At 50.5% G+C, this 13380-nt stretch overlaps 1 protein-coding gene across 1 annotated transcript; it reads right to left on the bottom strand.

Annotated features, from left to right (window-relative positions):
• Positions 1–12313: 12313 nt before the first annotated feature.
• LOC109187552 lies at positions 12314–13019 on the bottom strand. The gene is made up of 2 exons (XM_019337778.1): positions 12548–13019; positions 12314–12411 (listed from the first exon to the last, which is right to left on the bottom strand). Exons 1-2 carry the CDS (start codon positions 12880–12882, stop codon positions 12357–12359), a joined length of 390 nt encoding a protein of 129 aa, XP_019193323.1. The 5' UTR covers positions 12883–13019; the 3' UTR covers positions 12314–12356.
• Positions 13020–13380: the final 361 nt, after the last annotated feature.

The following is a 13380-nucleotide window of genomic DNA, read 5'->3' as shown; positions in this document are numbered from 1 at the left end:
AACCCAACCGCCGGCCGCTAAACCGACCGGCCAGCTGTCATTCCCTTCTCCGCCACGTGTCGGCCACTGCCGGCCTCTGCGACTGCAACCGTTGCCTCGGAATCAGCGCTGGTCGTGTCGCGCAAGTGGACGACTTTCCCGCCTAAATGCCCTCCTATAAATAGGCCCTTGAGGCCCTCATTTGAACTTTCCTCACTCTTTTGCTTCAGTCGGTACCCTCAGAGAGTCCCGAGCAGCAGATCAGCAAGACAATCGAGCAAGGACCTTCGAGCTTTCATCCGCAAAGTTCCCCCATTCGGTAAGTTCTCAACCCTTCTCTTCTCTTTACACTTCCATCTTAGGTAGAACTGCTAGGTCAACTAACTGTCCCGGACACTTTAAGTCCTTCACTAACCCCGACCGACCTTTAGGTAGATCGAAATGACGGACTCTGACAGTCAAAACGCATCGATCGCGGATTACGACGAGGAGGTCGAGCACCTCAGCGACGAGGAGGTGGACATCATGTCCTACTCCCCCGAAGTTATCTACCGACCGGCGCCAGCCCCCGAGCGGGCCGCCGAACAAGACACGTCGTCCAGCTCATCCGGGTCGTCGAGCTCTAGCTCAAGCGGATCGGGGAGCTCCGGCGAAGAAGAAGAAGAAGAAGGAACCACGTCGGGGAGACAAGGATCCCCGACCGAAGGCGCTAGGGAAACGCCAACCCGGGTGGTTGGGGACCACCCGGAAGCCGTTGCTCGAGGAAGCGACCGGGAAAACACCCCCGAGCAAGCCGAGGAAGGCACGGCCGGGCCGGCCGCACCAGCCGCAGCGGAGTTCGAATTCTTGAACAGCGAGAATGTCGAACAACAAATGAGCTGATTGACCACAGGCGAGGCGGTTAGGATTGCTGAAAGGCTCGTAGATCGGGTGGAATTCGACACGAGCCGGAAGCTAGGGAATGTTATCGATCGGCATCGGGGCAAATGGATCGGGATGCACTACGACTCCCTGATGGCCCCGATCGCCATTCCCTTCACCCCCCTCCTGAACGCCTTCTTGGCCTACTACCGGGTCGTCCCGGCTCAGATTTGCCCCAACGCGCACCGGATCATCGCCTGCTTTCCGCAGATATGCGCTCGGCATGAAGCCGCCTGTACGATGGAGTTGTTCAACTTCATCTACCAAGTCAAAGTTCTCCCGGGTAGCTACGGGGGCGGGTTCTTGATGCTACAGTCCCGAGCCGACATGTGTGCAATCAGAGGCCTGCCCGGGAACAACAGGGGGTGGAAGAATAGGATTTTCTCCCTCAAATACGACCCCTGGATTCTCCCGGTCGACCGCGCTTGGAGTACCCACTTCCGGAAACAAGTGGTGCCGGACAAGACACAAGCGCTTAGGGAGACGGTCGCTCGGATCTCGAGCGAGCTGCACGAATACACAATCTTCCGGACGGCTGAAAGTCTCGAGGCGGCTAAACTCCCGCCCCCCACATACGAGCTACAGGAGAAATATCTGCCCGTGTCGATGGGCGTGACGGTCGCCAAACCATCGAGGCGAACGAAGAAAGGTTTTAACTCGAGCTAACCCTCCCGACTTAACTTTATGCCTCGATCACACTAACTTGATCTCTTTGTTTGCAGCTATGGCAGATTTCGGTGATGAAGAGGCCCCCCTTCCCCCGCCTGCCAAGATCTCCCTCGGCGGCAAGAAGAAGACCAAGGCGAAGCCAGCCGGGGAGAAGGAGATCCCCTCAGCCCGACCATTAAGTACCTCGACCGTGACGACGGGTGAGGGCTTTATCGTCGAGCCCTCCGACGTCCTGATCACCCGGGTGGAAGTCGCCCGGGGAAAAGAGAAGGTGCCCGAGCAGGGCGTGAAGGAGGTGGGCGGCATGAAACGCCGCCGTGAACAACGCAGCCCGAGCCCTCCGGTCGGGCGAGATAGGGATGCTTCGTCCATATTGGTCCGGATTGGCAATGCGGGGCGGGCCAAAGAAGATCTGGGGAAGATGACCCCCACACAGGTAGCCGAGAGGATCGGCTATGATCTGGCCGAGGTAAGCCCTTTTAGCTATCCATTTTTTGTGCAAGTGCCTTCGACCGGGCTAACCCCGACTGTTTGGCCTTTGCAGATCTCCCGAGCGGCCCAACTACTACAGGGTCGGGCCATGCTGGCCGAGGAGGCCGACCACCATAAGAAGACGGCCGCCCGTCGCCTTCTGGAGATTAAAGAACTCCAAGCCGAGCTCGAGAAGGCTCAAAAGGCCTTAAAGAAGAGCGACGAGGACCGGGCCCTGGCGGAGAAGGTTGCCCAACGGGCGATCGGCGAGAACAAGGAACTGAAGACCCGCCTGGAGAGCCCGGAGGAGCTGGCCCATTCGGCCTTCAAGGACGATCAGATCGGCTCGGCCTTCCTCACAGCTGCTCGGAGGACCAAGGTCGGGGAGGACCTGATTCTCTCCTTTGGTCGGTGGGCCTTCAAGGCCGGCCAAAGGAAGATGTTAGAAAAGGTACAGAAACGGTTGGGGGAAGCCCTCGAAGGCGACGACCTCCAACTCGTACTGTCTGCCCTTCCACCCGACCTAGCTGACCCTGGCCCCTCTCCCTTTGCTCCGAAAGAAAGAGCGGCTGAGCCCGGTGGAACATCTGCGGCCACCCCGAGCGGGAAGGAGACGGCTGCTGGAGCTCGGGAAACGAAGAAGTAGAGTAGGCTTCTTTTCTTCTTCTTCTTTTTTTGTAAAGGATCACTGATCGGGAGCCCGGTCCCGATTTTGTACCGGGCACCTTCTGATGATAAATAAAATTTCTCTTTTGTTTAACTCATGCTGTTCGTTCTTTCTTTTCGCATTTTTATCTTTAGTCGTGTAAATGCTGATCCTTAATGCTCGACCTCGCGGCCTTATGGCCCGGTCTTGCACTGCTTCGACCCACTCGACACCCGACCCTACGGCCTTACGGCCCGATCGCGCCTCCGAGACTTCGACGTCAAACTGGCCGTCCGATCGGGTTTACCCGATCTCCGGGCCTTGTCGAAAAATTTTGAAACCAAGCAAGCCTCTAGATTCGTCATAATATTGACCTACCCGACCAAGTTTACCCGGTCTCCAGGTCTTGACGAATTTTCTGAAAAGAAGTAAGCCCCACGGTCGGGCTATACCAAGCGATATGGGCCCATCAACACTTCATATATCCCAGCCCCCACACTATTGTGCCTTCGAGGCACGAGTGGGTGCGATAGTGGACAGAAGTCGGACGGATCGGGGAATTATGCTGAGGGCTCCTGGCTTCCCCGAACAATGGCGTGACTCAAATGTCCGCCGATATGGAGCGCATCTGACCGGTCGATAGATTCGCTCGGTCGGTGTAGCTTGAAGATAAATTGATCTGCATGCACTGAAGGTTTAGAAAATAACCGATCAGGCTGCCGTATGCAAACGGTCGAGCAATCACCGATCGTATATACATTAAACCTTCCCGCTCGCAGGCGGTTAAGTAAATATTTACAAACATAGGAATTTAATTACAAACGACGACCGAGACCCACACGCAGGTCAAGCCCCCTCTTCGTCCAAAGATTACAAAAAAGAGGCTTAATGCCTAAACATAACGAGGTGCTCGGAATTCCAAGTCCCCTCGATTACCCGACCCGTTGTCGTCTCCAGTCGGTATGTACCCGGCCGTATGATCGCACTAATGATGTACGACCCTTCCCAGTTCTGAGCTAGCTTTCCGCCCTCTAGAGGTTGACTGGCCTCCCTTCGTCGTAGAACGTAGTCTCCGACCTGAAAATAACGAGGGTTGACTCGAACGTCTTTCGAACTCTTAACGCGCTTCTGGTACTCGGCCATGCGCCGAGCGGCTAGCTCTCTTTTTTCTTCGACCCCATCGAGATCCACCGCCATAGCATGTTCATTCTCCTCGGCATTGTAGGTTCTCTCTCGATCGGTCGGGATCCAAGCCTCGATCGGGAGTCGGGCTTCTGCCCCATAAACCAGGGCGAAAGGGGTCTCCAAAGTAGCTTCCCTCGGGGTCGTCCGATAAGTCCATAAGACATATGGCAACTCATCGGCCCAACTACGACCAGCCGAGTGTAACTTCTTTTTCAGACCTTCCAAAATCGTCCGGTTCGCGTTCTCCACTTGACCGTTTCCCTGAGGGTAAGCCACCGACGACCGGACGTGCGTCGTCCCGATCGTGGCCAAGAAGTTCTGGAAATATTGGCTTACGAATTGACGGCCGTTGTCGCTGATGAGATGCACGGGCACACCAAAGCGGGAAACCACATTGCGCCAAAGGAAGCGAGCACATTGCTGAGAGGTAATCGTGGCTAAGGGCTCGGCTTCTATCCACTTGGAGAAGTAATCAATGGCGACGATCACGAACTTTCTCCGACCAGAGAGTCGAGGGAAGGGGCCCAGGATGTCTACTCCCCACCTAGCGAAAGGAATTGCGGTCGTGACCGGCTGATAAAAGGTTGCCGGTCGTCCAGGCATCCAGGCGTACAGTTGGCACGTCTCACATTCCCGAGCTAACTTTTCACAGTCTAGCTGGAGGGACGGCCAATAGTACCCGATCAGCATGATACGACGGGCCAGGGATCGGCCTCCTTGATGTGAAGAGCAAATTCCCGAGTGCAGTTCCTTCATAACTATATCGGCCTCAAAGGCGGTCAAGCAACGCATGAGGGGGCCTCCATACGATCGTCGATATAGGCGACCGTCCAAGACTTGGAACCGTGGGGCTCTAAGCTTGGCCTTCCGAGCACGCTGTGGGTCGTCTGGGAGGCGACCGTGCTCGAGGTACTCCTTCAGATCGGTGATCCAGTTGTCTTCCACCGGTTGGATTGGATTAACCGGTAGGCGATGGATACTGTGTCTCGGGATCACCAAGATCCGAGCTATCTTCGACATGTGTTCCGGGGCGTCCTGAGCCAATTTAGACAAAATATCTGCGTCGGCATTATCCAATCGGGGTATGTGTCGGACGGTATACCCCCGGAACTGAGCAAGCTTCTCCATGGCAAGATCTCGGTAAAGCTGCAGACGCTCTCCATTGATTTCATAGTCCCCGAGAACTTGCCCGACCACGAGCGCGGAATCTGTCTGAGCTCGGATGTACTCAGCCCCCAAGTCCCGAGCGCACTGTAAGCCGTTAACGAACGCTTCGTACTCGGCTTCGTTGTTGGTCGGGTGGAACTGGTACATGAGAGCAAAATAGACCTTGAATCCTTCCGGGCTCGTGACCACCACTCCTCCTCCTGCCCCTCTCTTGCTACTTGACCCATCTGTAGCCAGCGACCACCACTCAGCCTCGGGATCCGCAACCTCAGGAGGCCGGGTATCCCGGGCGGTGCACTCAACCAAGAAGTCCGCAAGAGCTTGACCTTTAATAGCCGGTCTTGGTCGGTATTCGATCGCGTACTGGGTCAGCATTAAAGCCCATTTGACTAGGCGACCTGATGATGAAGCAGTTCGGAAGACTGGCCCGATCGGCTGATCGGTCAATACGCGAATTGCTCGACCTTGGAAGTAGGGAGCCAACTTCTTCGCGGCAATGTACAAGGCATAGACGACCTTCTCTAACCGGGAGTACCGGAGCTCGGGACCATGTAGCGCGTGGCTTACATAATACACCGGTCGCTGGACCCCTTCCGGATCGGTTCGGCACAACACTGCGCTTACTGCGCGATCGGACACGGCGAGGTACACGTCTAGCTCTTCTCCGAGCTCGGGCTTCAAGAGCACGATCGGTGACATGAGATATTCCTTCAGCTCATCAAAAGCCGCTCGGCACTCCTCGTCCCAGACGAATCCATTAACCTTCCGCAATACCTTGAAGAAAGGTAAAGCGCGCTCGGCTAGCTTGGAGAGGAACCGGCTGAGGGCTGCCAACCGACCGGTCAATTGCTGGACTTCCCGAACGGTGGAAGGTGGCTGCATGTCCAGAATCGCTTTTACTTTGGCCGGGTTAGGCTCGATTCCTCTCTTGGTCATCATATAGCCGAGGAACTTGGTCGGGTTCAGCCGCAACTGGTACTTCCTCATGATCTGGAAGCACTCCCGAAGGTCCCGAGTGTGGTCGGATCGGTCCCGGCTCTTGACCAGCATGTCATCGATGTAGGCTTCCATCGTTCGGCCTAATAGATCGGCAAAGAGCATGTTGACCATCCTCTGGTAGGTGGCTCCTGCGTTCCGGAGACCGAACGGCATCACTCGGTAACAATACAGCCCATCCGGGGTCACGAAGGCTGTCTTGCTCTCGTCTTCATGGTGCATCATGATCTGATGGTACCCCTTAAAAGCATCCATGAAGCTCATTAATTCGGCCCCGGCCGTCTCGTCGACCATCTGGTGAATGCTTGGTAAAGGATACGGGTCGAGCGGACAGGCTTTGTTGAGGTCCGTGAAATCGATGCACATCCTCCATGCTGGGGGTTTTGGAACAAGAACGATATTTGCCACCCACTCGGGATAGATCACCGGACGAATGTGCTCGATCGCCGCCATCTTTTTGACTTCCTCCCTGACAAATTCGCGGCGATCGGAGGAAAGGTGTCGTGTTTTCTGCACGACCGGTTTAGCTGCGGGATCGACGGCCAACTTGTGACAGATGACCGATCGATCGATCCCTGGCATGTCTTCGGGCCCCCACGCGAAGATATCAGCATACTCCCGGAGCACGGCCAGAACTTCCGTTCGGATCTCGGGGGTAAGGGCTCGACCAATCTTTATCTTCCTGTCCGGGCGGTCCTCGGACAGGGGAACTTCTTCAATTTCTCCGGAAGGCTCAGGCTGTTCCTTCCGATCCTTAGCCTCCTCTTTGGCTATGGTGTTCACCCGGGAAGATGGACCGGAGTCAGGTCTATTGACCGCTCGGGTGTAACACTTCCGGGCGGATTGGACATCGCCACGGACCACGCCGACCCCGCTAGGGGTGGGAAATTTCATGCACAGGTGGGGCATAGAGATTATCCCACCAATCTTCATGATGGCGGGTCGACCCAAGATAATGTTGTGGACACAGTGGAGGTTGACCACAACAAATTCTAGCTCCGTTTGGATCGACTTTGGAGGTGTGCCGATCTCGACCGGGAGCGTTATTTTTCCCTCGGGGTAAATAAGAGCCCCGGTAAATCCTGACAGTGGTACCCCGACCGGAGTCAGCTCCTTCCTGTCGAGGCCAAGCTTCTCAAACACGTCCAAGTATAAGACGTTCACACTGCTGCCCGTGTCAACCATAACCCTCTGGACGTCCGTCCCCTTAACGTCAATCGTGACCACGAGCGCCTCCATGCCGTGGTCGCTGCTGGTAGGTTGGTCCTCGAGGGTGAAGGTTATGGGCTCCATCTTCTGCCTCTTCCCGGTCTCCCGGGAATCCACTATTGCGACCGGGCAATTAGTCCGCGGTCGGGAAGCATCTTCCAGCCCACCAAAAATGACGTGGATGGTAGGCTTTCCGGACGGGCGACTACCGGACGGAGGGTCAGGGTCCCGTCGGTCATCATGACGATCGTCCCTTCGGTCGTCTCTTCGGTCCTGACCTGACCGATCGGAGCGGTGATGAGAACGCCTATGATCTCTCCGATCGGCATTCTTCTTGTTGTCCTCTCTCTTCCCCACACACTTGTCCAATTTTCCCAGGTTGAGCAGATCTTCCAACAATTGGCGTAAGTGGGTACACTCCTCGGTGTCATGCCCGGCACATCGGTGGTAAGCACAGTGCTTACTCTTGTCAGGGCCGTCTCGATCGGGATGGGGGAGTTTGATGAGATTGCAGGACTGGGCGTACTGCATGGCCTCCGCTGCGGATCGATTCAAGGCCGTAAACCCGCCAGGCCTGGTGCGGGATCGGGGATTGTCATCTCCCGACCGATGCTCCGCCCGGACGGCCGGTTTACGAGACGAAGAGCCGACCTCCTGCAAGCGCTTTACGGCATTCGCCTCGCCGGCGTTGGCGTAGTCTGTGACCCTCCGAAGGGCCTCCTCATAACTGGTCGGGGGGTGTAGGATGAAGTCCTGATACAAATATCCCGCCTGGAGAGATATGTGAAGCATGTGGGTGGCGGTCGCATCGTCCATAGGCTCGACCTCCCCGACTGCTGCTTTCCATTTAATGAGGAAATCGGTCAAGCTTTCCCCTTCTAGCTGCTTGGCCTTCTCGAGATACATGTAGGACTTCCTCACCACTTTGGAAGTGATGAACTTCCTCACGAATTTGATCGCCAGGGTCTCAAATTTATCAATCGACCCCGGTGGCAGGGTACGGAACCACTCTGCCGCCCGACCGGTGAGGGTCGAGTAGAAGGCCCTGCACATCACGGCGTCCGAAACGCCCTTCAGCATCATGTTGCTGAAAAAATCATTCACATGGGCCTCAGGATCTGCCCGTCCGTCGTAACTCTTCTCCCCAGAGACCTTTAAGTCGAGTGGGTAAGGCTGGGCCATTACCGCTGCTGTGAAAGGCGTCTGGTGCAGGGTCGATTGGTTGACCGGGGGTGTTGCAGGGTACGCATTCCTGAGCTGCGCAACTTCCGCCTGGAGGTTATACAGTAATCCTCGGGTTTCGTTGAGCTCGGCGGCTTGAGCGGCTTGGGCTGTATCCCGAGCGCGTCGCCGTCGGTGAGATCTCGACCCGCTATACCCAGATGAAGCCTCCTGACTAGCCTCCTGCATTTGTACGTCTTCTTGCCCGCGGTTCGGGTCTTGGGGTCCCAAACGCTGGCGCATCTCCGGTCGAAGACGATCAAAAGCTACCGCTCGGGCAACTTCTTCAGGGTCCTCCGCTTGAACGGCCTGAGCTGGTGCCTCCATCGCATCAGCACCCCCGACCCCAACCGCGAATGAGCCGAGCGTCGAGCCCGGGATGCGGACTGACGCTGCGGCTCTACCTGTGCGGTCGGTTGTACTGGAGGGGCGGCGGCTGGAGCCGTGTAAGCAGGCGTATATGGTGGATAGCCAACCGGGGGAGTGTAGCACATCGGTTGGCCTGGCCAATACCCATACGGCGGAGGTGGGACCGGGTACGGATACTGGGCGGGATACATCATCGGCTGCTGTTGGTATGGCAGACCGGGTGTTGGGTATCCCGGTTGTATGTAATTCACCGGCTGTTGGGCGGCCGGGTATGCATTTGATGGATGCGGTGGTGAGAGGTTGAGGTTGAGGTCCATCGTCTGACCCTGCTGTTGAGTAGCATAGTGGTCGGAGGAGCTCGCCGCATCCGCCTGGTCGTCGGCAAAGTTGTTGTGTGCCCACGGATACATGTCGATGTAACGATCGGGTGCTCGTCAAGACGTTGGTTTCTTGCACGGGTCCCCACAGACGGCGCCAAAATGATACTGCTAATTATACGTAAGCAATATATAACAACACGAGATCAATTAAAGCAAGTAAAAATCTTTATTGATCACGGTAAAGGCCCTAAGTACAATCTACTTGGTTGCTCTGAGTACCGACTGACTGCGGTCGGGATTCTCCAACAACAACCTATCGATCGTCCAAAAGTCCCTTAAACTGTAGCTACTGTGGGTATTTATAGCCGCTATGCCGGGGACAGGATTCCAGCCGTTCGGCATGCCCTCCACGTAGCCACCACGTGTCTTTCGTCAGCTCTCTCGCCAAAGGGCTACCGCTCGGCAGTCGACACCGTCGCTCGGGCAACTCCCGGTCGGCCCCCGACCGGGTTCTTCTCAAGGAGCCCGACCTGTTACCTGCAAAGACAAAGAGAAAAGGACAAAGGCTTCTCGGTCGTGGTGAAGCTATGTCGGTCGGGATATTCCCTACCAGGGATCAATCATTATACCGTGCACCACGGTGCACATAGCAATGTGCGCTTTGCGCCTTCCAAAACGACGTCATTTTGGTGCATTGTCAAAAAAAAAAAAAAAAAAAAAAAAATTCTCTGTTTTGAATGCACATAAACTCATAATAGAATACACATAATCTAACATAATACATAATATATATACATAAACTCTTAACATAATGCATATAAACTCATAACATAATACACATAAACTCTTAACATAATACACATAAACTCATAACACAAAACAGAGAAACTTTTAACTGAATACACATAATGGGGTTTAGTCCGTTTGAACGGACGGAGTGGCGTCCGTTACGTTAATCCCCGTCAACAGCAATTGAAACGACGTCGTTTTGTGCCTGGACGCACATTGCTATGTGCGACGTAGTACACGATATAAATTGTTGTAGGAGATGGGTTTCAAGACTAGCAGTTCCCAAGGAGCGGACTTTTTTGGTCCGCCTGCCACTTATTATATATATATATATATATATATATATATATATATATATATTATAAAATCTAACTATAACCTAATAAGTAATAACCATAACCTTAGTTTAATATTTTAAAATTTTCGACTATGGACTTTATACTTGTTATGTATTATGTAATATCTAATGTTTGATGAGCTATATATCTCTTATGTTAGTTATGTAACAAGTTTTTAAAATTGTTTTTAGAGTACAAATGGTAAAACTTAACAAACAAAAAACTCTAGAGTTAGAACCAAAAAAAAAAAAAAAAAAAAAAAAAAAGTGGTGTGGCTGGGGCTGAGTAGTTATGTTGTGCATCTGTATGCACCATGCATGGTGCATACGGATGCAAAAACGACGTCGTTTTATTAAAAACGCGCGTTTCCTCTTAAAAAAAAATTCAGGTTCGATTCCCAACAACAACATTACGTTGTTCATTCATTTTGGAATTTTAGTTCATAGATTATGAAATTTTAGTTCATTGATTGTGGAATTATAGTTCATCGATTTTGAAATTGTAGTTCATCGATTCTGAAATTTTAGTTCATAAATTATGGAATTTTAGTTCATTCATTCTGAAATTTTTAGTTCATAGATTAGATTCTGTAATTTTAGTTCATAGATTTTGGAATTATAGTTCATCAATTCTGGAATTTTCGTTCATATGTTGTTGATGGGAATCGAACCTGGTTTTTTTTTTCAAAGGGGAGACGCGCGTTTTTAATAAAACGACGACGTTTTTCATCCATATGCACCATGCATGGTGCATACAGATGTACAGCATAATTTGCCGCTGGGGCTTGCCTAGCTTGCAGGTCAGGTATGAGGTGGTTTGGGCCAGTAAAACCCAAACTTGTCAAGGAGTGGGCTTTTTTGGTCCGCCCTGCCCGCCTGTATTGACAACTGTATTGATGAATTACATATTATAAAATTGATAATATAATATTCTAGGGTGATAACGTAAATAGAATCGGGAGTTATGACTACTTTATGAATACGAATGTTATGAACAAGTAAAAGATGGCGCTTGGCGGGTCGGTCGGTCTATCAGATGACGACTGAGCGATCCGAGACTATGTTATATTACAAGTAACGAACAATTACAAGTGAAGTAGATTGTTATGTAGAGTAAATCACAAGTCGATTTAAGCATTTAATGCTCCGTTGCAAGTGGCGTGACGTGGGGTCACCTAGTAACTACGTGTAGGTTAACTGTTTGAGGTAAGAGAGCTGTCATTCCTGCAAGTCACCAGTCACCCTGCCCCTTGCATATAAACTGACCGGGTGGCACTCCATTGGGGTGATTCCTCGAGTGATCCGAGAGTGTCTTCACCAATCACGAGACCGATTAATACGAGAATGAATTGGTCACAAGTGATTTAGTTTCGTTGATGGTTGTAACAGACCAGCTGGGTGGTTCTTGATGGACCGTCCAGGTGGAGACCAGCTCCACAGCAGATTAGTCCTTTACGTGTATTTACTCGTCACCAAGTAATTGAGGTAAGTCGTGGAGAGTCTCTTATAAATATAAGAAATTTGTCTATTCAACCAACATTGCTTAATTTTTATTTTTACTTTTGTATATAGTTTATTAATTTACAAATAATTTATTAAACTCTCAATTATTTGTTACTGAGTATGCTTTTTTAATGTTTATATATAATATAATAATGATATATTAGAGATTTAAAAAAAAAAAATTCAAGAAAAGCTTAAGCGAAACAAACATAATTAATTTTCTTTTCCATTCAATACATTCCGACCCTCTTAATGATGTTTAAAATTACTTGGTGGCAACACAAATATTCAGTAAACATTTTTGCGAAATTCAGATAGAATTTTTTGCAGTGAAATTGGGATGATGATGTATCGCATTCACAATAATCAAAAGCTTGGCTTGCCAACTCCAAGTCTCCAACTCAATCTCTTCCCAAATATTGCAGTTTACAATAAAAGTAAAAGTAAAGGTTACAAAAGGAGGGGCTGTTAATTGTTCAAAGATCCATATACATATGAGCTGAATATATAATAGCAGAAAACTGCTCTCAAAAATATAATAGCAGAAGACTACTTGATGTGCATCCAATACTATTCATATCATGTATGGCGATGGAACGAAAGCATTCATGGCAATTCGATATGATTTCCTGCAACACCCAAAAAAAAAAAAAATTGATATTCAATAAATAAATTTATTAGGTATTTATAAATTAATTAGTTATAATTAAATTATATTTTTCATATTAAAAAAAATAAAAGAGGAAGAGCGTTTAATTTGAATACCGGAAACCCTCGCCGAGCATTGAAACCTTAGTCGTCATAGAACTAGGTTTGATTTTGGGCGACGATTTCTTAACCATCCGAGCAGCGCCGCCGTGAATCCTCCCATCCAAATCAGAATCAGACAACACCTTTTCTTCGCAGATGTCATGCAGTTCCGGTTTCCAGTTGGCTACTACTTTTGTTGCGTTTATGCTTCGTCCCTGCCTGGTGGCGGCACGGTTCTGACTCCCGGCGGCCGTCTCCGGTTGCGGGAGGTTGTCGGCAGTCCGCGTCTGCGGGGGCGGCGTTATGGTAGCGCCACCCCAACAAGCTCCGAGTTCCGACAAGAACTTCATGCCTTGAAGATATGATTCACCGTAGCGGAAAACAGAGAGCAACGAGCTATCGCTATAATTGGATAGTAACGCAAATTTCAGAGGATGACTTGAGAAAGTTACTATGTTTTATAGGAAGGAAAGACGTTACTTTTGGTAACCCTGTCCGGGCTGTCCCTGTATACATAGGCTTCTTTTGATAGTACTTGTTTAATTATAATTGAGTATAATTTTTAATTTTATACCTAATTTATTTATAAATTATTTACTTAAATAAGATATAATTCTGGTTGGACATGAAATTAGATATTAATGGATGGTGTTGAGTATTGGAATCCTTTTCTTATCCATTAATTGGATAAAGATCGATACGGAGTAATTGTTTATGTTTATCTCCAACTCATCTTCCTATGTCTAGTGTTAATAAAATACTTGTGAGCGCTGTTTGGTAGAATAATTAACTTATTAGTCAATTTTAGTTTATTTAATTATTATTAGCTGTTTGATTTGGTTAAACAA

This window comes from Ipomoea nil, unplaced genomic scaffold (genome assembly GCF_001879475.1).
Source record: "Ipomoea nil cultivar Tokyo-kokei standard unplaced genomic scaffold, Asagao_1.1 scaffold1421, whole genome shotgun sequence".
Taxonomy (NCBI): Eukaryota; Viridiplantae; Streptophyta; class Magnoliopsida; order Solanales; family Convolvulaceae; genus Ipomoea; species Ipomoea nil.
The sequence above is the reverse complement of the archived record's forward strand: the minus strand, read 5'-3'. Positions and strand labels throughout refer to the sequence as shown.

Bases quoted from the DNA above. Each gene is read 5' to 3' on its own strand.
- LOC109187552 (XM_019337778.1), bottom strand. From the start codon at position 12,882: ATGAAGTTCTTGTCGGAACTCGGAGCTTGTTGGGGTGGCGCTACCATA. The intron at 12,412-12,547 runs GTATTCAAATTA...TGGGTGTTGCAG, and splicing joins ATGCTCGGCGAGGGTTTCCG to GAAATCATATCGAATTGCCA.